At 40.1% G+C, this 25,598-nt stretch overlaps 1 protein-coding gene across 1 annotated transcript in view; it reads left to right on the top strand.

Moving 5' to 3' along the window:
- The window catches only part of LOC139731998 (myoferlin-like), a 200,052-nt gene that overhangs the window by 145,667 nt on the left and 28,787 nt on the right, over window positions 1–25,598 (top strand). The window contains exons 41-50 of the mRNA XM_071642871.1: window positions 246–401; window positions 1,827–1,918; window positions 4,459–4,629; window positions 6,793–6,938; window positions 7,528–7,756; window positions 8,572–8,667; window positions 9,535–9,673; window positions 10,685–10,784; window positions 11,977–12,161; window positions 12,899–13,008. Of these exons, the coding sequence (XP_071498972.1) occupies window positions 246–401; window positions 1,827–1,918; window positions 4,459–4,629; window positions 6,793–6,938; window positions 7,528–7,756; window positions 8,572–8,667; window positions 9,535–9,673; window positions 10,685–10,784; window positions 11,977–12,161; window positions 12,899–13,008 (1,424 nt within the window). The remainder of the gene's footprint in view (window positions 1–245; window positions 402–1,826; window positions 1,919–4,458; window positions 4,630–6,792; window positions 6,939–7,527; window positions 7,757–8,571; window positions 8,668–9,534; window positions 9,674–10,684; window positions 10,785–11,976; window positions 12,162–12,898; window positions 13,009–25,598) is intronic.

The raw sequence follows: 25,598 nt of genomic DNA, 5'->3' as shown, positions 1-25,598 counted from the left end.
CTTACCAATGGTGATACCACCTGTGACTTGTTTGCATACAATCTCTGTGGTATTTTGAGGTGACCATTGTAAAAGGGTTAAGCTAGAGCATAAATGGTGCCGTAGTATTGTTGGGAGTTGGTATTTTGAAGTACGGCAATATATGGAAGTCAGGTCCTTAATGAGACAGCTGTTACAAATCTTGAAAAGTTTGAAACTGTGTTTGTTTTGCTATAATTGTTTTATCACCCTTTCTCATCCCACAGGGTCTGTTCAGGATCTACCCTCTCCCCGGAGACACCAAGGCGGCCCTGCCCCCCAAGCAGTTCAAGTACCTCCCACCCTCCACCCCTGTGGAGTGCGTCATCAGGATCTATGTTGTCAAGGGCATTGACCTCCAGCCCCAGGATCCATCTGGCTTGGTAGGGGTTCTCCCCTCTCCTCCATCCTAACGGTTTTATCATCTCTGTAATGATATCTCATGAAAGGCAACAACAATGTCCACCAGAGGCTAAAGGGCTGGTATAGTTTTCTAAGAGGAATAACATTTTATTTTACGAAAATTGGTTTTGAAATGGCCGATATCTCCAAAAACAAACCCAAACAAAGTCGTCCAAATAAAAGGTGGGTCCCACATTTTATTGGGTCCTGTTTTGGATATCTCAGCCATTCCAAGACTGATTTTCATTAAATAGACTTTTAATTCCTCTGAGATGAAAATCGGTTTTGAAATGGCCAAGATATCCAAAAACAAAGCAAAACAAAGTGATCCTAATAAAAAGATGGGTCCCACCTTTTAAGTAGGACCACTGTGTTTTGGATATCTCAGCCATTACGAGACTGATTTTCATTAAATAAACTTTTAATTCCTCTTAGAATTGTATGCTCTGTAATATTTCATATGAGTGGTTTCTAATTATCTCGCAAAAAGTTAAAACCTAAATCCCCATCTCAACCAAAACTATACCAGCCCTTTAGGTGCAGTTACCCATCAGCTGAAACTTTAATTGTGATGTCCACCAGTACTCTGTTATGACTCAAAAACAAAGTAGCATCAGGCTTGATGGGACAAGATCCACGTAGCTAAAAGTGTTTTGTCATGTCATGGCACCCCTAGTCTTCTTCATTTGTTTCTCCACTCCTAAAACCACAGCTTCACCCAGCTAAAACAAGCCCCCCCCCCCCCCCCCCTCAATAAAAAAGTTGTGTTTGAAGCAGTAATGGTACCATCACTGTCATAGTATTTAGTGAAATATTACATGTTTGAACATGACTCCAGCACCCAGAGTGTGAACGGTGTTGACTGTAGATTGTATCGGCATTTTACTTCACACATGTAGTTCAGCCTTGTAAGAATCTAGTTTTCTGTCAAAGATTGACTGAAGAGATACACCAAGAATCTAGTTTACATTAAAGAGAGGCGATGGAGGTGGGAGGATTTCTAGTTATCCAGAGAGAAAGCTTGAGATGTCCTCCTCTCATCTCATGCTTATCAAAATTTACTCTGATTTGTAGGCCACATTCTTGCTTGTCTACGCTAATATGAGAATAGACTTTACATGGACAGATATTGGGTTTACTGTGATGAAACTCTCTGACAAACCCTCCAATCTGTCTGATTAATCATCCAATCCACCATCCGATCCACCAAATCTGGAGCAAAAGTGGATAGGATCCTGATGAATTAGTCTGTATGTGACATCTCTTTTCTATTTTTTGTTTGTTTGAAAGAGTTTCAGAACGAGCTAGATGGATAAGTGTTCAATATTGTAATACAAGCACATTGTTAATTATATATAGTTATTTACTTGGATAATCCCCGGCTTTACTTAATCCTCTTTCCGCAGGCTGATCCGTACCTGAAGATCAAATTGGGCAAGACGAAGATTGATGATGAGGACGACTACCTCCCCAACACTCTCAACCCAGTCTTTGGAAAGTGAGTGGTCAGAGGTTTGATCCAAATCTTCACAGCATGAAGATAAATGTGAAGACTTTCGATTTTGTTTTTTGGGGGGAGAGTGACAAACTTTGTAGAATCAGGAATCAGAAAAAAAAAAAAGAGAATGCTATCTTATTATCAGTTCTATGATAGTTGTAGACTTACAGTTTCATTGCCGTGGTGCTTTGTGGATAAGTGCAGAATTAAGAAAAAATACAGTTCGTGAAGTGTACTTTTTCAAAGTATTGCAGATTACTATGGGTTATATCTTGGGGGGGGGGGGAGGGTTCAGCTCAGAATAACATTTGCAAATATATGTAGGAAGATGAGACAAAGTTACCTTGTACTGCGTGAAATTTGAGTGCTGACGAAGCATGAGTTAGATAGCAGGATGTTTTTTGGCGTCATTTTAATGTTTTAGCAAAATTGTTCAACAACTGACGTGGTGTGATGTGATGATGCTTTGTTTCCAAGAATTAAGAGTTTGCGGGTTTCCTGTACTTTTGAGGACTATGTGTATTTTACATACTTGTGTGGTATAATATAGTTGGTAAGAATTACCACTGCTTTTCAGCCACAGCTTGTGTGTCACCCCAGTAGGTGGCGCTGTTCATAAACATTCTCCCAGCAGTGCGCACTTGCACATCACAAAGCAACATCCTAAGAGTCACAAATGATATGTACTGAAGGTCATGTGTATGTGAAAATTTAGAAGATTGTTGGCCCCATGTACAGATGTATGTTGTCAATTTTGCTCAAGCCTCTGTTTCCTCACACAAGATGGCGCTGTTCATGAAAATTCCACAGACTTGTAGCTGTGTCATGGGAGATCAAAATGCATATGTACAATACATGTTCATATTAAAAACTCTCTCACACACACACACAGTGTATCTAACAGAATATGTTTGGAATAACAGAATACAGTGTACCTGTATGCTCATTGTTACGAGCATAATACTGCATATTTATCAGAATTATGAATAAATTATGACTGCAAACTCTAAAAAAAAAAAGAAATGCACAAATCGAACAGGGTTTGAAGAAGGACTAATTTTTAACCCGTTGAGGGAAGACGGTTTGATTTTGCTACAACACGCATTTCCCATAGACACCTGCCCGAGTATACTCGGGACTCGTCCTCATCGGGTTAAACTAAAGCATATTTACAAACCTGTGAGTAATTAAGATCTTGTCTGGAATGTAGATATAGTGTAATTATGTGGAATGGTGGTTTGATCAGGGATTATGTTATTATTGTTGTTGTTATTATTATTATTATTATTATTATTATTATTAGTATTATTATTATTATTATTATTGTTATTATTATTATTATTATTATTATCATTATTTGTGGCTATTGATATTAAGAAACAAAAAGGTGGTCATGCTTAAATGTGGGGAAAGACTTCAGGATGTACTTTTGCTTACTTTACTCTCATGCTTACCATATTTATGTACTTCAGTGTCCGGCATCAAGGCTTTGCCAGAATTAGTGCTGTGTTGTAGGATTGATATAGTGTACACAATATTTCTACAAAGTGTGAAAATTTGAATTGGTGCATTCATAGAGGGGAAAGGGGGGGGGGGATTTGATGGACTTCATCACCTACTCTTGCCAAATCTCATGAGAGATATTCTAACGGTAGTTAAACCTTATTGTGACCTGTTTGCCATTTGGCACAGATATCTTGAAACTAATTGTCAGTGAATAGAGATTACCTAATCCCCCTAATCCCCATTGTACCCCTATGGCCTTTTCATTGGACAGAGGCATATTGCTACGTACATCTTAGTGGACTCGCTTACTTAACAAGTACATCACGTTTGGATGAATTATTGAATTCTGATGAAAAAAGCTTGGTAAATATAGCTATAAAAAGAGCCAGGGTGAAAACTACTGTATCATCTTCAGTTAAAATAGCTCAAGATCATGTTATGCTGCCTGTATTCATTCCTACAGAAACAAAAACAAAAAACAAAACACTAAACAAACACCCCTTGAAAGTTCACTTTAAATTTGAACTTAAAGGAACTGTACAGTATTGGTTGAGGTAAGGATTCAGCTTGTAACATTTTGCAAGATATTTAGAAACCACGCTAATGAAATTTTAAAGAGGATACAATTCTAAGGGGAATCAAAAGTTTATTTGATGAAAATCGGTTTTGAAATGACTGAGATATCTAAAAACAAGGAAAAACAAAGAGATCCTATTAAAGAAAAGTCGTGGCCTGTCAATTTTATTAGAATCACTTTTTTGGATATCTCAGCCATTTCAAGGCCAATTTTCGTCAAATAAACATTGAATCTTTCTTGAAATTACATGCTCTTTCATATTTTTCATAAGAGGTTTCTCATTATCTCACCAAAGAATGTTTAATATAAACTTGAATCCTCACCTGAACCAGAACTGTACAGTCCCTTTAAAACCTAAAATGGAAGATCCTAGTGGAGAGCTTAGTGTCACAAGACCAAGACCCCACCACCATCACTTTCTGTAGTGACATTTCTCTTTCATTTCCTACCCCCTTAGGATGTTCGAGGTCAAGACCTTCTTGCCTGTCCACAAGGACCTCAAGATCACCGTCATGGACAAGGATCTGCTCAGCAAGGACGACATCATCGGTGAGACGGAGATCGACCTCGAGAACCGCTTCCTGACCAAGTACCGAGCCACAGTGGGCCTGCCAGAGTCTTACAACATGTGAGTGTCTGGTCCTAATCCTGGACCACCAACCTTAAAACAGGATTGTGAGTCTAGAAAGTGCGGTCAAACCTGTCTTTAGCAGCCACCCAAGGCAGACGAGGAAAAAAGTGGCCATTATAGACAGATGGCCACTAAATACAGGTTCTTCAACATGGCTTTTCTCTCATGGGGGGGGGGGGGAGGATTTTTTTTTTGTAGCTCTGTAAGGCAGGTGTCCACTGTAGACAGTTGGCCACTGAGGGAGGTTTGACTGTCTGGCAAATTTTTACTAGGACTTTTAGTCTTTTCACCCATAGATAGTGGCGTAGAAACTTTAAAAATTCATAACTTTTCAACGGAATGTCCAATTTTCCTGAAACTTTACCTATGTGTCCCACTAGCTTTACTGTATTCTCTCAATCCACGTATATATTTGGATATCAGTGCCCTATAATGACCTTACGATGTTGTGAAAGATATAAAACACCTGCTTATCTTTAGGACTTTGGGACTCTATCTTTCTTTCAAAACACTTAACCCATTGAGGACGGACTGATTTTGCTGTAACACGCATTTTCCATAGACACCTGCCCGAGTATTCTTGGAACTCGTCCTCAACGGGTTAAGAAGATAAAGTTGAAAGAAGTAATGACCAAAAATCATGACTCAGAGTTAGGCACCTGTTACATAGCTCTGATTGATTTTAATGCTCTTCTTGGAATTGTAAACTCTGCTGTGTTTTTCACCTGTCCTATCTGGCACAGGTCCCAACAAGTTTAATACATGAACAGCAGAATCTAAATTAAAGAAATGAGGCAACCACAGACCGTTTATTTCATTCAAAGAGAATAGGAATTGGGATATGAATAAAGCAACTGCACAGATCATAAATCTAGAGGGACTAATGGCATGTAGCTCTTTTTGATCTTACTTCTCTTCATTGAAATTCAAACTCTTCATGCATTCTCACTCGTTTCCAATCTCATCCAGCACTGGTCCCAATTGTGACCCTGCACCTCAAAACAAACAAAAAGACGCCAGACATGAATTTTTAGTTAAGACCATATTCTAAAAGAGCAGACTTTAAGCTTTAAAATGATGTATAACTCAAATCAAATGGACTCTCCTAACCTATCTAAATATTGGAAAGAAAGCACAAACTCAGGAAAAGTATGAACTGAGAAAAGAGGCTCTGAAGTACAGTGTCTATTCAAGCACTTAATCTTTACCAAACCGTGCTGGCTGTGAGATGAATGGGACAAAAGACAGAAAGTAAACCACCAGAGTAACAACAATGAAGGGATTATCAGATTAAACTGAAATTAAGCATGCCTCATTAACAAATTCTGTCCACAATTATTGCCAATTTCCAAAGTAGTAGCACTATCCTTTCAAAAGTTATTAGAGTTGAAAGTGAAGAGTGCAGAAAGGGTTTTTCAGAAATGAAAAAGGGATTCTAAAGACACACCTAATTTCACTATTCTACCAAAAATGTTCGAGATAAACTGCTAAAAAAACCACACTTTCCTGCCCGTTTTATGATACCAAATTTTAGCATAGTGTAAAAGAAGACTCGCTCTTTCAGAAAATATGAAAAAATCGAGTTCGGCTAGGTTGACCCATTTCACTTATTTTCAGTCCTCACGCAAAATCAATGTGTGCGACTTTATGTTTGTTTTGAGGTGCACGGTCACAATTAATGATGTGACCAGCAAAATTCAAATGAAGATATGAAAAAATCACTTATCATTTGTCCAATTTTGTGACTCTGTCTTTCATCTAAGAAACAAGACTTGAATAAAACAACAGCACAAAATCATACATCTAGGAAAAGATTAGCAGCATGTACATCTTTGTTGATTTTACTTCTTCTCTTTGAGATTCACACATTCTTGCTGCATACTCACCCATGTTCCTTCCCTCCAGCACCTGTCTCAACAAGTTACATAACCAGCAGAATTCATATGAAAGTTTTAAAACATCACAGATCATTTATTCCATTCATAAATCTATCTTTCATCAAAGTATGTAGGAAGCAATACGTGAATGAAGCAGCAGCATAAAAGTCATAAGTCTGGAGGGGGACTGCTGACATATACACTGTAGCTCTTGTTGATTTGACTTTTCTTCTTCTTTGAAGCTCACAAACTCCTAATGCATTCTCACCTGTGTCCCATCCAGCACCGGCCCCAACAAGTGGCGTGACCAGCACACGCCCCGCGAGATTCTGGAGGAGTACTGCAAGAAGCACAACATTCAGGGACCGTCCTTCTACGGCTCCACCAAGCTTACCATGGATGGCAAGATGTACAACCTGGCTGACTTTGGTAAGTCCCTCCTCACCTTCTCACCTCGCCTTTTAACCCGTTGGGGACGGGCTGATTTTGCTATAAAACATGCATTTTCCATAGACACTTGCCCAAGTATACTCGGGACTCATCCTCAACGGGTTAATACTTAGGCTCCACTGTGCTGCCTCTGTGATTAATGTCTCTGTATTAACTCTTTGAGGACATGCAGATTTTGCAATAACATGCATTTCCCATAGACACTTGCTCGAGTATACTCAGGACGACTACTCAATGGGTGAAGGAATATGAAATTGACCGCAGTCTTCTTTGCCATTGTCTTGAGCAGAATCACCTCACCTTGAAATTTCAAGTGAGAACTTATGAAAGAAAAAAGATAACAAGATCAGGAAATAAATTGTGTTAAAAAGATAAAGGAAATATTAAAAAAAAATAAGATGAAATAATAATTGTGAGGAACAATAGAAAATAGCCTTAGCAAGGTGTTGAGAGCTACAATGTATATGTGAATTGGAGAAATAGAGCTTTATGTACAACGTACATTGTATGTGCCATACATGTATGTGCGTGAAAACATAAACTCTCGTTTTGTGTTTTTGTGGTGCAGAGGCAGAGAAGGCCCCCAGCGAACACGAAGGACCCCAGGATCAGCGCCTCGCCCTCTGCGCCCTGCGCAGCTACCCCCTGGTCCGGGAGCACATCGAGACACGCCCAATCTACAGCCCCCTGCTACCGGGCATTGAGCAGGGCAAGCTCCAGATGTGGATCGACATCTTCCCCATGACCATGGGACCGCCTGGACCCCCCTTCGACATCACCCCCAGGCAGCCCAAGAAGTAAGAGACAGGACACAAGAGGGCAATATTACACAGATTATGTACACCATTCGCAATGCTAGCACACAGTATGAATAAGTATTAACATGAAGTGTAGGACTTTGTTAAGTCTGTGTCTTGACCTATGCCTTATTCACAAGGATTGGATCCTTCCTGCTTCGAGACAATTGTTCAATATGCAATCATTCAGATACAGTGGTCTCCACTTGCCATTAAGTGCATTTTTAATGGGCTCTCGGTAAGAAATGCAGTGCCCTACACTTCCTGATTATGTGGAGACTACTGTAATAGAAAAGTAAGAGATGAACACTCTGTTCATGTGCTGCATTTTGTTATATTCAGATGTCATGACTTGTGCTCAAAGCCAACCACATATCATTTCAGGCATAGGTGTCTTTAACCATTAGTCATGAAAAACAGAAATCTGTATTGTTCATTGGTAAAGATTTAAATGCATTTATAAGGAATATCTGCTTGTTAGACAACATAAAAGTGTTGTCATAATTATGGGCATGGTAAGGGTATCATAAAGATTAATGTTGCGAGGAATGAGTTATCTGTTTTATAGATTCTATTCATGACAGTCTATAGCACTGACAGTATTCCATCACATTCCTGATTTAGATATTACACATTTAATATGAGTTGATATCTTCAAAAAGTCAGAAAAAAATCCTTGCAAAGCAGTACTTTTTACTTCAATAGTTCAGGATGAATTTCTGTATCTGAAAGCTAATATTTGGGCAGTGGTTAGATTTTCAGTGCTCTGTAATTTTTGAATTTTGATGCCAAATCTGATGATTGTCTCCTCCCAGGTATGTGGTTCGCTGCATCGTCTGGAATGCCAAGGATGTCATTCTGGATGAGACCTCCATCACTGGTGAGAAGATGAGTGACATCTACATCAAAGGGTGAGTCCACATCCCCATTTTTTTTCTTTTTCTTGTCATCATTCAGCCCCCAAGCTGGGTGTAGTCTTAAGGATTGTCTCATCCTGATTCTTTTTATACCAAGAGAGCATTTGAGTCAATGAAAACATAATTATGTGATACCTGAAATGAGCCTGTACACTTGAGACAGCCGTCTCCCCATGTGAGAGAAAAGCTTACCTCGTTAATTAGCCTGGGCCCTGCAACATAAAAAGATACAATCAAACATAAATCAGAAAATCACACAAAAGTCAAGCGGCTTTAGCCAATCAGAATCGAGTATTCAGAAACTTATGTTTGATTTTGTGACTTCATTTGATCTCTACTGTGAGGCAACAGAGTCCTGTTTTAATTCCACCAGTTCTGTGGTCCTAATTTACTGAATTGAGTTGCATGGTGGAGGTTTCACTTTTGCAAATCAGAGGTGCTGCCAAAATATGAAATCTCGCTCAAAATTGGATTGCTGTGGGGTGCTGTGGGTCAGATGGGGGCTCATGCATTACCCCCACAATGCCTGGTAGTGCCAAGTTTGTGGTATTCCCTAAAATGTGATGAAGCACAGGGGGACTTGTGGTAAAACAGCTTCAGATTGGGACTGGTAATATGTGCTAATTTATATTTTACAAATATGGCACAATGATTCAAGCAAATACTGATAGAAAGTGAGATCGTGAACAAAATTTATTTTTGTCAGTCCTTGCGTGGCATTCTATGAATAATTTGGCACAAAGGGTGCTCCCCTTTTGGCATAAAACTAACAGGGCAAAACTGATAACAAAACTTGTTCTATAATAGAAAAAGCTGTCATTTGAAGAAATGTTTCCATCCCTGCCCCGCTTCCTAACCCAGATGGTTTGCCGGTCAGGACGAGAAGCAGGAGACTGACGTCCACTACCGGTCACTCAATGGAGAGGGCAACTTCAACTGGAGATTCGTCTTCCCCATCGAGTACATCCCACCAGAACAGGTCCTGGTGATCAAGAAGAAGGTACGCTGGGTATCCCGGTAGTCTCAAATCTAAAAGACTCTATCACGATGTAATCACTTTGATATCTCGTATGTTAACTCTGTTTGATGTCCATGCCTCCTTGGATATCTGTCATTCCTATTTCTACCAGCTTTCTATTCCTTCTGTTTTTGCCTTGCTAACTCTCAACTCTTAACTCCATACTGTAAAAACTTCCAATTTTTCAGTATGTGTGTCAGGAGATGCTGTCTGCCAAGTGGTAAATGCTGTGGAAATGATGTGTGTAAGGATGAAGTTTCATAAATAGGTACTTCACTGTTATAAGTGCTATCTTTTAGATTTGATTTGATTTGATTAGGTTTTCAAAGTAGAAGGGACAGATTTTGGACCTCACACAGGTTCACTAATTTTGCCTCACATGGGTTCATCATATCAACCTACTGTGATTCTGGATTCACATTCACTTGAAACAACAAAGCAGCCTCCCAAATTTGTCACAATTTGTCTGTCATGGGGCACAATAAAAGATTCTGCATTCAGCAGACTGCTTTGAATAGCAAATGAAATGTGTAGAATGAGACACGAATTGTGAGCTCGCTTGGTGTATTGATCGGAACCTCCTCACTGCATTTTGAGTATATAAAAGCTCTCACCATCCTGACAATGATAACGGATTTGGTCAAAACATCCGCCAGAGTATTTCCTTTTCAGGACTGTACCCATACAAGAACACCAACAACAAAAATATGTGATGCATAACAAATGATCTGAGCTAAGGGGAGATTGAGCAGGTATGCACGGGTGGTTGTTTGAAATTTACCCCTATTTCATACCACTACCGAGAGCCAGGTACAAATACACTGTAAACTCGAGTGTAAGTTTGGAGTATTTGCCCAGACGATTACCACCTTTGCAGTTCTGTTGTTTGCTGTCCCTTGCAAGTTATGAGAAATAGTGTCTTCATTCGAAAAGGACGTTTGACCACTGATCTTAATGCTTTCAAACTGTTTCAATCCCATCATGCACCACTAGGAACACTTCTGGAGCCTTGACAAGACGGAGACCCACGTCCCTCCGGTTCTTATCTGCCAGATTTGGGACAACGACAAGTTCTCTCCTGATGACTTCCTCGGTGAGTTCACTGGGTCATATACACGAGGAGTTTGAGTGCAAAACAGATAAATGCCGGAGATTTTCAAATTCTTTAACCAGTTGAGGACGGACTGATTTTGCTACAAGATGCATTTCCCTTAGACACCTGCCTGAGTATACTCGGGATTTGTCCTCAGTAGATTAAAGTAAGATCATCATTTAATAGAGAGAAATAAAATCTTTTCAGTGATACTGCAGTTGTTACGTAACTAAAAATATTTTGAAGATACTGATGTTATCATATCGTCGTTTGAGAATGATAAGGGCGTTAAGTTGCCACAAAACCCATAGTGTTCAAGACAACTTAACGCCCTTCTCATTCTCAACAGACGATATATATTGGAATTAATTTCTTTATTTTTCAGAAGCCTTAATCTAAAAAATCTTGAATTAAAAAAATGGATATATATGTTTTTGCCTTTAAACTAATCAATTTATTTGTAAAGAGCTTAAATGCAAAAACAGGTATATCCTTTTATATAGTTTTTACTTTTTATGCCCCTAATTCGTCATGATTTTGGTGTAAGCTGGTTATTATAGTGATGAAGCTTGGTATTTTACGTTTGATGTGTAAATAGATATTTCCTAATCTCCAGTGTGGACAGAAAAGCAGCATTTGATAAGAAGTAAAAGGGGTTATTGCAAGGAAGGTTACAGGTGTATTTAAGAAGAGTTAGACCATCACAAAGGGATTTGAAACCTTATTTAAGTTGAAGGAGGGCAGTTTGTCAATCAGTTGCATTTGAAACCTTGTTGTGAACTTCTGATGATACATTGATTTGTGCCAATGAATTATAAAACGGCACTAGTTTCAGGACTGTTCAGTTATTGTGTTCATATTTTGAAACCTCGCTAATTGGCAAACATTTCACTCATACTTTTTAATATACATGTAGTGTTAGATGCAGGAATAAGGTGCACTTGTCGTAAGGCTGACTAGAAGCTGCCCAAGACTGAAAACATTAGTTGTGATGATATTTTATTCTTTACATGTGACATGCACTTAATCTATGAGGGAATTAACATAATAATCAATGGCTTCAGGTTAAAGTTTGATGCCACACTGCTAATCAAGCACCTCATGCGATCTTCAGAAGGAAACTTGGATTTAAAATTGAAGATAATTTGTAAAACTGTGCTTGCTCCCCCCCCCCCTCTTTTGTTTTTTCCAGGATCCATCGAGCTGAACCTGAACGGCATGCCCAACCCAACCAAGAAGGCTCGTCAGTGCTCCCTCAAGCAGCTCCCCGACGCCAAGAGCAAGAAGGAGCCATCCCTGATCTCTCTCTTCGAGGCCAAGAGGTTGAAGGGATGGTGGCCGGTCATCAGCGAGGAGACCGGCGAGAGAGAGATCACGGTGCGTCCCGCCCCGCCCCACCCACTTTGATCCCCCCCCCCCCCACCCCTCCACCCCTGAAGTACCACTTGTGCAAGGGAGGACAGAATACCAATGCCCATAGCCATGGCTTGGCTAAGCCGCATCCTTTCTGCACGGGGCACTTTATTGCTTGACCTTCCCCTTGAAGGAAAGGTCAAACATGAAAATGCAGATAATGTTTATTTGTGAAAGCATCAACTTCGAGAACAAATACAACCGTAGGCAGGAAACTCGTGTTTCTACTAGCATGTATTTCTTCCCGAAATACCTGTGAAGGGAATGTAGATGTTTTTTGAATTAATGTAAATATATTTTGTAAGTTTATTTCACTTTAACAGAGTTGTCAACTACTATGTTTTTTTTCTATAATTCATCATGTTTAGTCGTTTTTTTTTTCTTAACTCAAAGTAAGGAGAAATGGTATGGAAATGATAATACTTGTGAAATAATTACTTATTAAATAATACTTGTGAAAATAATGAAAGTGGTGCGCACTCGAGGTTTACATACGTATACTATATGCCCTGCTCGGGCAAGGCGCCTCTCACAGCTGGAAGCTGATCACGTATCAAAAGCTTCTACATATATTGGGTGGAAATGAGTTGTTAGCTTGGCGGAGGTCTGCGCCCTGCGAGTGCTTTTCTAGTTTTAATATTTATCTTTTTCACATGAGACAACAATATCACTGTTTATACCACATTTTTGGCTTCCTGCAGGGTAAACTGGAACTGGAGCTGGAGATCCTAACAGAGGCTGAGGCGGAGGAGAGACCAGCTGCTCAGGCCAGGGATGAGCCCAATGCCAACCCCAAGCTGGATCCACCAAAGTAAGTTCTATTCCCCCCTCACTGGCTGGAGTGTGTGAATGAATGTCATGGAATGTACTGTGTGTGTGTGAAGACACGGAGGTTTGCCCACAGTGAAAGTCTATCTGATTTCAAGTCAGCTGTCGCGATATTCTTCTAAATTACATCAATATCTGCTTGAGTGTTTGCTTATATCTATTCATTTATTCATTTATTTGTTCATTTATGTATTTGTGTATTATTCATTTAGAATTTCTTGCAAAAGCGCACGTCACATCTTAGAGTCAGTGCACAAAGTCCAAGGTACATTGTAAGTTGGTCAGATATTGAAAATGTTATGCGTTGTGTGTGAGAAATAAAAGAGATGGATGGATATATAGATAGATAGATAGATAGATAGATGGATGGATAGATAGATAGACAGACAGATAGATAGATGGAGAGAAAGAGAGAAATAAGAAACTTGAGGGTTCATCTTGGTTGTAGAGTGAAGAGAAGGTTCAACGTTAGGTCACTGGCGTCTGCAGCAGATTTTATAAATTAACTCAGTTAGTCTGTAGTACACGTACATGATGTTAAATCTGAACTGGGTAAACCAGTGTGCCGTTTGTTTACGCCGAATACCTATTTACCATTTCATCACTCCGCCCTCTTAAGTATTCTTTAGTTTGGCAGTGATATTCTGAAATGTCCGCAGAGCTTAAATTGTTCTGTGCTCATGGGTCTGATTTGTATGAGGAGATTTTCAAATTCAAGTCAATGGAGAGCACTTGCTTTCCAATAATCAACTTTTATTTTTACCACCATAGGTTGAAACTTTTTGATTTTATTTCTCGTTGCATACCTTCTAAACTTCAATGCAGACTGGAGTGTCCTGGTTCATTTATAGTTCAAAGCTAATGTGAGATTGAAAAGGCTAGCGATGTGCTCATTAAAAGTTTGCACATTATTTGTGCTCTCTTTGTTTCATTTTCATTTGATTTTAATATGAAGCCAAGCAGACAACATGCTGGAAAATTGCCAACCATCTTGAGGTACAGACCTCGTAATTCTTGTTATTCCGTTCCGTTAGGACTTGGGGACATAAATAAACTTGTCACTAGAGACAGGCTAAATCACCAAAGGTGAACGTGTGCTGAGAAGACCAGCCTAGATCCATGAATCATTTATAATGAACTATTGTTCGTGATTTACTGGTCCTCCTGCTCGGAGATGATGTTGTGCTCGTTACCGTGCCAACGCTGCTTCCATTTTTATCCTCATCCCCAAAGTGATGAAGAGGGGAGGGGAAACTTCCTCTCGGGGTGCTGGAGTAGCCACATCATTTATCTGTTCCCCAGTCATCAAGATCCTACGACAGAGTAGCAGTGGTCTGTTACAAGCTGGATGTCACCGCCTGATAAATGACCATCTTTATCTAGCCAATCTCAATCAAGCTCTATTCTTACTCAACCAATAGGAGTGAGGTATTCAAAGTATTGGGGATACTCGGCCATGATTGTAGATTTCTTTAGATGTAAAATATTGAGCCCAGGTTGATTCTAGCATATTTACATGTATGTTTGCTCCTATGTATTTGCAGCGTGTGACTTCAACCCTAATCCTATGTACATTCTTCAGTAGAATTACTTTATCAACCATAATGCTGCTGCGAATGGGTCCACACTAGCTTTTAAAGAGAATTTGAGCTGAAGACATCAATTTTGTGAGGGGAAAATAAAAGTGTGGAAGCATTTTGGTCTAAAATGAAGCTGAACTGTGAAGACACAGACGACTACGCAACAATGAGGTCTCACAAGTGTTTAGGAGAATGAAAAAGCAAGTGCTTTTCCGCAGATGTCTTTTGGAACAAAAATAACATCAGGCAAAAAGTGACGACATGTATTTATGGAGATAGCAGCAACGATTCATGTGTGCCATGTGGTATCCCTGAACAACAATGTATAAAAGGCTACCTTGAGGATTACTGGAGAAGAATTGGTTTCACTCTCCCAATTAATTTTGGAGTTCGATGAAAGTTTCACTTCTTTGTTGCTTTTAATCTGAAATCATCTTTTTTTTTTCAGGCAAATGATACCAAAGATCTATCAAAGAATCTGATCTAAAGTAATACTGAGCTGTTCTTTGTACTTTCAAATGGTGTTTAAAAAGGGGCGTGTGTAGGTTATACCAGTCATCTTGAGTCAGAATCAGCAGGAGCTGTGGACAAGGAGTGTTTGGTGATGGACCTTTCTTGGATTCGTACCAACACCTGCTCTGATTTGCCGATTCGCTGCTGGGATCCAACCCCCCAAAATGAGCTTGTTTGCATTAGCTATCCAGTGACCGCAGACCAGTACAAGTTAATTGTAGCATCCCGGCATTGCTCACAGCTGTCGTTGAGAGAGGGAGGGAGGAGAGGAATGAAAAAAATAAACAAACCAACAAACATACAGTCAGATAAAAACCAAAACAAACTCTCAAGGGCGATGGAAGTAGCAGGTCCTTCTCGCTCGGTGAGAGGAGATGGAGCTTCTTGCGGAGGCCGGCCAAAAGTTTCTGTTGTCTACTTTGTTCGCCGTGCACAGGTGCAATCTTTCGGCAGAAGGGTCACCTGTTCCTAGAGGCCGCTGCATTTGATTGTTATCCGCTCGTTGGCTTGCTCAGGCAGCCCTTTCCATGAACCGTCAAACAAGATGAAACAAAGACAAACACAACAAGCGTTTGAATCAACTGCCTCCTGAGTTCAACGAGGGAGTGGCTTGTGTGTGGCTGAGTTTGAGATGGTTCAATGTTCGCAGTGCTTTCCAGGGCCCTGTTTCATAAAACTTGTTATCAGTGACCACTGCCACATTTCTATTACAAATTTGCTCTTAGCCAATCAGATGCAAGGATTTCAGTAGCTTGTAACAACTATGACAACTTGTCACTGATAACAAGTTTACTGAAACGGGGCCCAGGCGAGTGTGGCTCTCCTCGGGCAAGCTTGATGCCAGGATATTTGTTAATGAGCCATGCACAGTGCACATACGAGTTCACGATAGTGATGCTGTTTCATTCACCTGTTGATAACTTGGGAGGAGGGGGGAGGGGTTGTGGCACCGAGTGGGTAATGATATCAAGCTTAAAATGCTGCCAATGAAATCACAAAATTCATGACTACCATTACCAACGGATTTGTTGGTATGATCTAAACATCTCTGTTCCTGGAAAGAAAAACAGTATCTATGAATATATTTATGTAGATAGATATGTGTAAAACCATATTGTTACCACAAAACAGGACAACATCAATTGTCGTGAAATAGTGAAATGCGTTGAATAGTTTCACACAGAACGTGGACATAAAAGTTAGCATGATGGTGCAGTGTGATTTGAATGGATCTAGCATTATAATTTTGAAGCTCTGATGTCAGAAATATCATTGCAAGGGAATTTGTCACTGTGAGAGCCAAGCTACACTGAGGTACAAGTGAAGAGATGGCAAAAGTGTGATCGGAGCAGAGCTGGGAAAAAATTGATAATTGGTCTTCCTTTTGGATTTTGTTGAGACCTCACAATTCTTCACCCCCACCCCTCCCCCTTTGACAAGAGGAAATATGTCAATTTGAGGAAGGATATTTGCAGATGACAAGCATCTTTTAAGCTGGGCTTAGAGAGTTGGAAACAACTTTAACTGGTGCAATAAAATGTGGAACATGCTCTTGATTTTATTGTATACTTGCAACTGCCACACTTTTCAGGGCACTACTTGCGCACCCTTGTCTGCAGGCAAGCTGTCAGCCAAACCTAGGGTGCGGCAGAACGTGGTGGTCGTAAAGTGGCCTTCTTTCGGCGGAACTCCCGACTCGAGAGAGCCATAAATGACTTCACTACTGCACGGCTCCGGGCCGTTTTCATGCCGCCGCTTTGACAATGTTTTGGGGAAGGAAATTAGAAAGGAAAAAACAGACTCCAGCGTCTACCTAGGTTGAAGTGATCCTCTCTGGGCTAGACACATAATCTGTGACAGCTTGTCTCTTTCTAAATGGCCAGAGGGCACGTGAACCAGGGAAGAAATGTGCGCGCGCGATTTGCGGCAAAAACGAAAACTGCCCAGATATGTCACTCGGCATGTCTCAACCTTAATGGCATCTGAAAGTAGTGTGCCACTTCTGTTATGACCGCGACTGGATGTGGGCCGCTCGGCGTTTCGGAGCTAACGCGATGTGACACAACGTGTCTGGTCGTGATTGGCCGGGAGTGAACAAGCCAAGTTCACGGTACGGGATGGCTGTGTCAGATTTAAGAGCTAGGTCCTGGCGCTGTGCACCCAGACGTTGTGAGGGAGGAGGGGTATGGAGGGATAGGGGCCCTCTTGCTTTGATGGATGTTACAAACCTTCTTCACGCGAAGTCAAGAATGACTGTGTGAAATAAAGCAATATGAAAATAGAAGGAAATGTGGAAACTGGGATAAAGTAAAAATGTATGGCAGATCTCAGTGAGGGAAAGAAAAGAGATTGTGAAGTTCATGTAGGAGAAGTTTTCAGTCTTAGAAGCAAAGGGTATTTTTGGGAGGGGGGAAGCGGGGATAGGTTGTACAAAAGATGAGAAGAGAAATGATATACGGATATGACAGGAGAATAGATTGACATGACCAGGCAATGTGAAAGTTCTAAGTGTGAAATGTTCTTAAGTTAAGGATGTGGTCTTGTTGATGTGTGTTCAAGGGGTGAACAGACTGAGGAGCGAGTGCTCAGTACGGCTGCGTGATGACTGTACCTATCCTCATGTTTAAATTCACCAATCTGCTGTACCAGCTGTCGGTATTGCTTGTAGGTACATGGTGTACACTAACAGAAACTTGACAACCAGCCAAACTCCCCTCCCAACGTACTTTCACACTGTGTGTATATTTTATGTATTTTACTTTGGCAGAATGTGGTAATGTGGTTCCAGTCACCCAATTTTTGTCGATTAAAGCGTTGAAGACAAGTCCCGAGAATACTTGGACGGGTGTCTATGGGAAATGCGTGCTACAGCAAAATTAGTCCGTCCTCAATGAGTTTAGTATTGAAATACTACTACTGGTGATGACAACACCTATTTGCTATTTCCAAAACTTACAAAACTCAGCCATTTGGAGGAGAAATATTGACCGATGAGCAATTTGCATCTAGAGGTCACATGCATTTGTCCCTATTAGTTGGCTGCATAATTATATGCACTTTTATTCTACTGCAGAAAAATATTTATCTTTGATATCTTCCAGTGCCTTGGATTTGCACTTTCCTCACAGCACACACCCAAAACACAATACGCCCCATCATTTAACAGTCTGGTTTGAAGGACGCAAGTCTGTCGCGACCCGTTACGTTCGTTTTGAAATTGTGCAAGACAGTTTTAAAGCGTGTCACATGACTGCACAGGCATTGCTGAACATGACAGTGCATTGTTCTCCGCTTGGACTTCGTCCAGATCGAGAGCCTGCGTGTCGCAGCATGTGTCGGCTGTGGAGAAATTTTGAGAACAATTCCAAAAGATGGTCAGGGGAAAAAAAGATAGTCCTTTTGTGTTTTTTATTTTTGTCTCTGTCTACATGTTTGACCTTGTCTGCAAGTTTTATGATATTAGGAAGAGTATGCTGTAAAAAAAATCACTGTCACTTTTTTCTTCATACGGTTGTTGTAAAAAGATGTTGATATGGTATATGTGATGCACTATTTCGAAAGAATGGCCAATGAAATTATATTATGAGTAGATATAGTTAGTTCCATTTTATTGGTTTTCAAACTTGACTTTCTCAGGAAGTGATTATAAGCAAGCTACCAAAAAAATTATTCAAATTTGATATACTTCAGAGTATCATTTTTGAACTAGGTTGGTTTCCAGATCAATCTGATCTGTCTGATGCAAGTAGCAGGATAATGAGTTGTTTTGGAGTACTTTGAGATAAAAAATGTGAAATAGTTTTGATTGTATACGTACACAACTTTTATTTCTGAAGCATCCTCCCCATTTAGTAGTTGATAGGTAGAATGTGAAGTGATGATCGATTGTGCCGTGGCAGTAGTATTTCCCGATGAGTTCACTGCAATTCACACTCGCGCGGAAGATCAATTGGTACTGCTGTGGCCTGATTTTTAATGGATTTCAAAACATTACATGCACATGTGTATGTAGCAACCATGCTCAAATGTGCTCTGAGGTTGCAGCACTGTCCGCATACCCTTTTGGCTAATATTTTGAATTTTCCTCGTTACCCTAGTGAAATTGTGTTATCACGGCATTATTTGTCTATTTTAGAACTATAATTGACAATTTCTGCAAGCATATGGAAACTATGTTTACCTTTAAAACAACCATACACATGCACACACACACACACACACACACAGACACATTCTAATTTACCATGAAAATGTACTTCTTTTAATTAACCATGAAAATGTACTTCGTGGCATCTGTGTATCCTTTTGAGAAGTGCATCTGTAATTCTGGTTTGTAGGTCATTTTTGGTTTTCTTGAAACACGATAGAATTATTCATAATGGCAATCATTGCTGAAGACTAGAAGTGTCTTTGCAATATTATTCACACAGATTGAGCCAATATGTCTTGTGTTTTTACCAATTCTTGCACCAAAGATAAGAGAGAACCGTGAACAGAGAGGCGTGACGTGTAGTAATCTGTGTGATGGAACGATGCAAATGTTGGCAAATCATATCCATAAAGATGAGCCATGTCATGTCATCTGGTCCATTTTTACCTTTCTGTCCTTTCTCTCGCCCTCACGCGTTCTCTTTTCTTTCTTTTGGGGGTTTGTTAGTGACTTGGCTGTCCGCTTTTTGAACCTGATTTCCAAATGGCCACTGTCCCGGTGCTTTAGGATGAGTACAAATTCGTGCCAGATTTGTCATCCTTTTAGCTGGGCCAAGCGTTGACTCACTTTCACACCCAATTTTAAACCGCAGCAGGGTTTGAGAAGTGAGCGGTTTGCGGGTGAAAAGGGTGGTTTGAAAATAGAGGGCGACGGGATTCATGCCTCGCATTTCCCTCCATAGGCTGATTGCTTCAATTAGGGAAATCTAAAATGAAATATTTTAGAATGATAGCTTTAAAGTGAGTAATACCTCTTTGTCACATGACAGATTGAAAGTTTAGTTTGTTTAAGCTGCCTCTGAATGTATTTAAAGGCATAATTTACCATTTGCAGATGAAACAGAAACCCAGCATTAGTGCTCTAACATAGTGCTAAAATGTGAGTTAGGGATAGACCAACCACAGCAAAAAAATTGAATCGGTAAAAATCGATGTTAAGTATTGCTAAAAATACAAAATGTGAACAATAGTTATAATAGAATTCTTCCAGACTAAACTGTCTACAGTTATGGTTTAATAAGAAAAATACAGATATCTCCAAATATTTTAGGCTTTATCGTGAAAATTTTGTATGATAGGATGTTTTAACCCGTTCCGTACTGAATTCTGAAATCCCCATAGACTTAATACAGAGACCACCAGGTTCCCGTACGGAACGGGTTAACTTTTAAAATCACTGTTCCAAAAGGTAAATAAAACCTTTAATTCCAGCACCCTTGGCTTCTTATCTGTTCTGTGGCCTATTGAGGCAATAAGCGTATAAGAGTCACGAAGTCAAATACTTTTGTTGGGGGAACATTTAAATGCTTTTGGCATTCAGTCAGACATCAAAAAGAACATTAAGTGATGAAATCATGTTTTATTGTCATGCATGAAAGTACTGGTTTTATTTAAGGCTTTGTTATCAATTACATTACTGCTACTTAAAAAAAAAACAGCAACAAAAAATTGGACTTATTGTTGTCAATCACACTGATGATCAAAAGTGAAGAAAAAAACAAACAAACAAACAAGGAAGAAAAAAGTATTTAAACGAAAATAACTTTGCCAAGCAACCAACACAGTGGTGTACAATAAAATGAAAGTTTTTAATTTGTTTTGATATATTCATCTATGTGAAAGAGAAGAAACTATAAAAAAAGAAAAGACATTATAGAGTGCTATCAAAAGCCGGATGACGTCTATATGTGTAGGTAAGCCACTGCCTTGGGCCTCAAAAGAGTAGAAAATAATAATTCTCTGTACTTGCCAAATATGGACATAGCCATTGTTCTAGGGAGAGATATCAAAATATACTATACAAGTGTATTTTTGGAAGTGGGATTAAGGGAGAAATGATTTCTCTGCTGGCTCTTTTCTTGGCGTTTGCCGTTTCATGACAAATTCTGTTATTATACGAATAGCACGTTCTGAGTTAGGACTCAAATACACTAAGCCTGAACTAAGCACTAACTACTGATTTAAGGGCCTGATGCTTATGCAGCTTAATAAATACAAAAGTTTTGGGACACCACTGTTAGTTTTTTCCCTCCTAAGTTATCATACCTGTGATACACTGATGAATTTCAAATGATTGCCTAAGTGTTAATGAAAGTCAAGATTAGAACAAAAGAATCCCAATTTAGCAGGAAACCAAACAAACAAACACTTGTAAAAACTGCAACCACGATGTTTGTATAGCAAATAGTGGAAAGTCATTTTAAAAAGAACAAAATATGGCCCAGGAAAATGTCTATGATTACTCACATCACTGTAGCAGGCATTGGTAAAACTTGAAAAAAAAAGGGGGTTGTGTGTGAGTCTGTTTGTGTGTGTGTGTGTGTGTGTGTGTGTGTGTGCTATATGCCTTTACCTCTGTTTAAAGCATGTATATTTGAGTTTGTTATTTTATTTGTTTGTTTGTTTTTTCATCTGTGCCAAGATACAAACTGCATCTTGGACGGGAAGTTGATATTTCAACAGCAGAAGAAGGAAACAGATTGACAAGACTTTGTCTTTTTAAGTGTGTGTGAAATGGAAGAGGTTTTGACCACTTTGACTGGAGACACAGGTCTCTCCTGGCTGGTTGTCTGTGGTCATGAAATTGCAATATTATTTTTAAGCACTTTTGAATTCAATTTGGATGTTAGTTTGGCCATACGTATGGTTGAATATGCCTACCTTTTTCTGTCATTTGTTTTTTATTGCAAATTTTAGAGAACATATAGGGCTGCTGCTGTTTTGTGTTCGAGTAATGGAGGCAGATTAGCATTCGCATGTGAATGGGTCATGATGAATCTCTGTTGTCAGGAAGCTGTCCTGATGAGCCTGTCAACAGCCATTTTCAGTGGCTGCACAAATATTACATGGAAGCTTTTCATCAGGGGCCCCCAACAGTGAGTCGTTGATGGCAGAGAGGAGGAAGGCAGGGGGGAGGGGAGGGGGGTGAGGATAGTGTGCGCAGGCTGAGAGAGAGAGAGGAAAGTTCGGGGGAACCCAAAATCGGTTCCTCTGTTCCCCTGCCCGCCCACAAACCCTCCGTGTGCAGTCTAGCTCTGGATCCACAAAGCAGTTGAGCACATGCAGGTTATTTTGCTAATCAGAACGGCTCCAAATGACAAGGGGGGAAATGATTCTACAGAAAAGTATATAAGTGAAAGTGAAACAGATGAGAAGAGTGATTGAGAGCGAGAGGGAAGGAGAGGGGCACCTAGGTTCTCTTTTGTTGGCCTGGCGGTGGAAACTCTTGACAACAATGCTCTTCAGGAATCAGGGGGTCAATTGGGGGGCAGACGCTTCCTAGAAGCAGACTAAACTCTTGGGGAGTAGATGGCCAAGTGTCACCTGAGTGATGGGTTGCACTTTTGGCTGAAGGTGAACAGTTGTCAGCTGGTTGGGGGGTGGGGGGGGGGGTGGCAAGAGAGAGGCAAGCAGGAAAGGAGAAGGAAAAAGAAAAGGTGAGTTCTCTTGAAAAGGTCAGACACTGGGCAAGTTGTCAGTGAGGGCAATTATTGGCCGAAATCTTCTTCGCAGGGAGGAGCAATGAGAAGAGGACGAATTAATCCCTGTCGGTAGAATTACGCTCTCCTCGTACTCTCCCCCACTTTTTTTTTTCTTTTCAGCTTTTTCTTATGTAGCTCTTGTGAATTCATGATTCAGCTAGCTGTGATGGGATTTGACTTGTAGTGTCCATTTTGTCTCCCCCTTTTTGTCTCTGTCCTGTCCCATGTCTGCAATTCATCACGGACAATCTCTATTGATTCCTTGTCATGAGAGAGCCGATGGTGAAGGGATGTAAATTGTTTGTGTCTCATTACTTACTGCCAAGCCCCCACCCCTCCACCCCCACCCCCTTTCTTCCAGATGATCTCACATGTTTCTGGAATGACATATCTCTTTTGACAAGTGCTATTCATGCAGGGTTTTAAGTTGGTTTACACAAGCCCTGAAACATGCTTTAAGGATATTAAAGCTCCACTTTTAGTAAGGGTATTGATGTAGCATCCATCAGTGATCTGCCTTCTTCAAAGCATCAAGCTGTTGGCATCTTCAAGGAGTATGTCATCATTGAAGAGCCAGAAAGGTGTAGGCATCATGACAAAAAAAAAAGAAAGAGAACGACAATGTATACCAAAGTAAAACCCTCATGCTTTAAAAACTCATGGCATGACATTTCCAGATAAGAAAAGGATTGCAAAGTGCGTCATGTCACGCTTGAGTGCCTTTGATTATCCTTCCATTCCACAACCACACCCACCCAATCCTACCCCACACCACCCCACCCAAAGAAATAGAGTTTGTAACTCACTGTACAATACGTGGTCGCATTTTATTTACATCAAAACCCCAGGTGATTCAATGGGGAGAATCCTGAGCGTTACCACTGGTGAATTTCTCCATCCACTTTACAGACTGTCTGTAAAGTGGATGGAGAAAAGACAGAACGGCAATCTACAGCCAGATAAAACACGACAAGCATGCACATGCAAACCTCCCCGTAGAGTCATTTGCACCTAGACAAAATATTGGGATCTTGATTACAATCCAAATACCGAGATTTTGGGCACCGTTCCGATGAACAGAAATATGCAGCTAATTTCCGATGGCGAAACTTTGTGCCGACCAAATTATGCATGAACGATATCTGCAGAACGGTGACACTTTTATGGGCTGTTGTGATGTTTGTTTTGAATGATGGGATAGAAAAGGCAGGAGATTATTTGCTCCAGGGTTTACACACTTGCTACTGTACAAATTATCACAATTCAGAAAAAAAAAATCAAGATTTCTTGGGATTTGGGTCACGATGCTGATCGCGCTATTTAGTGAGATTTTTATATCCAAACTGGCAAAAATCTTAAGGTATCGTTTACCATTGGGAGCAGTGATTTATAAAATGTTTGAGTTATCGCATTTGATGCATATGTGTAGGTCAGTTGTATCACAAAACATCCTGCCATATACAAATTTTGCCATAAAGCCTGAAATATGAGGAGATATCACTATTTTTCTCAATAAACCATAACCGTAGACGGTTTAGTCTAGAAACAATTTTGTTATAACTGTTGTTCACATTTTGAATATCTAACAATACTTAACATTGATTATACTGGTTAAAATTTTTACATTGGTGGTTCCTATAACTCACATTTTAGAAGTATTTGAAGCACTAAAGCTGGGTTTTTGTTTCATCTGCAAATGCTAAATTATGCCTGTAAGATTTGTATTCCGCGACATTGTAATTCTCGTCAGTGTGACTCCCACTATTGAAAGCTATTTTCCCCCCCAATTTTTCCCTTTAAATCAAACAAACTTCCTCACCTTGAGTATTGCAAGTAGGTAAACAAGATGATTGATTCATCTTGAGAAATTATCACGGCCTTAGAATCTTTACCTACTTTTTTCTTGTTTTTTTATTTCATTTGAAATGGAGCTTTACAACTTTGGAATGTTATGCTCGGTCATGAAAATATTTCATTGCATACTTCTATTCATGTTGGTCTGTCTGGTGGGTTTTTCTATAATGGCGAAACAATGGTAGGCATTCTTTGTGGCTTCGTGATCTGAAAAGATTGTATCGGATAGCGAATTATGCCTCTAAATTTGTACAGACAATGCCGTATTTCGACAAACAAGAAAGTCGCACAACAACTGCAATACCTTTTTTTTTCTCTCCCGGCGACATCTTTCATGTGAACCTTTGCCCATTGAAATGGTGAGACTGTGAAAGGGGTCATTAAGAGGGCAAAGATATGAACTCCTACTATGTTACCTTGTTTAATGAAATGAATTCAAAGTATGTCTTTTTCTAAGGGGGGGGGGTGGAACACTCGGTTTCCAACCCACTCATTGAGTGCTTCCACAGGATAAGAAGGGAAGCGAACAGGGAAACTAGAGCAATCAATTGAACTTTGATTTGAAACGTAATGTTGTAGTTCCAGCGCCCATGTAGGTCACTGCACTAACGACCAGTCCATACCGTACCAAAAGTTTTGCCCACACACACACACACATTAAAGGCAACTGGTGTGTGACATGAATGCTGTCACAGTTTCCGTTATATCGTACAGCACAAGATTATAAACGAAAGAAGACTAGGGTTTTCTGTGAAGGTACGGTTGTAGGTCCATCGCACCGTACAAAATGATCTGTGTATCACTATGTCAAGGAGGGCGCTTTTATAGTGCCCCCCCCCCCCATCCTTTGCTCTAGACTAGAGTCGTTGTCCTCCTGAACCCTTTTCATCATGTGCATATCCTGCGTGCCTGATGCAATTACGAAGGAAAGTAAG

Source organism: Diadema antillarum, unplaced genomic scaffold, assembly GCF_040938485.1.
Source record: "Diadema antillarum isolate AM-2024a unplaced genomic scaffold, OU_Dant_1.0 seq00000392_RagTag, whole genome shotgun sequence".
In the NCBI taxonomy this organism is placed as follows: Eukaryota; Metazoa; Echinodermata; class Echinoidea; order Diadematoida; family Diadematidae; genus Diadema; species Diadema antillarum.
The sequence above is the reverse complement of the archived record's forward strand: the minus strand, read 5'-3'. Positions and strand labels throughout refer to the sequence as shown.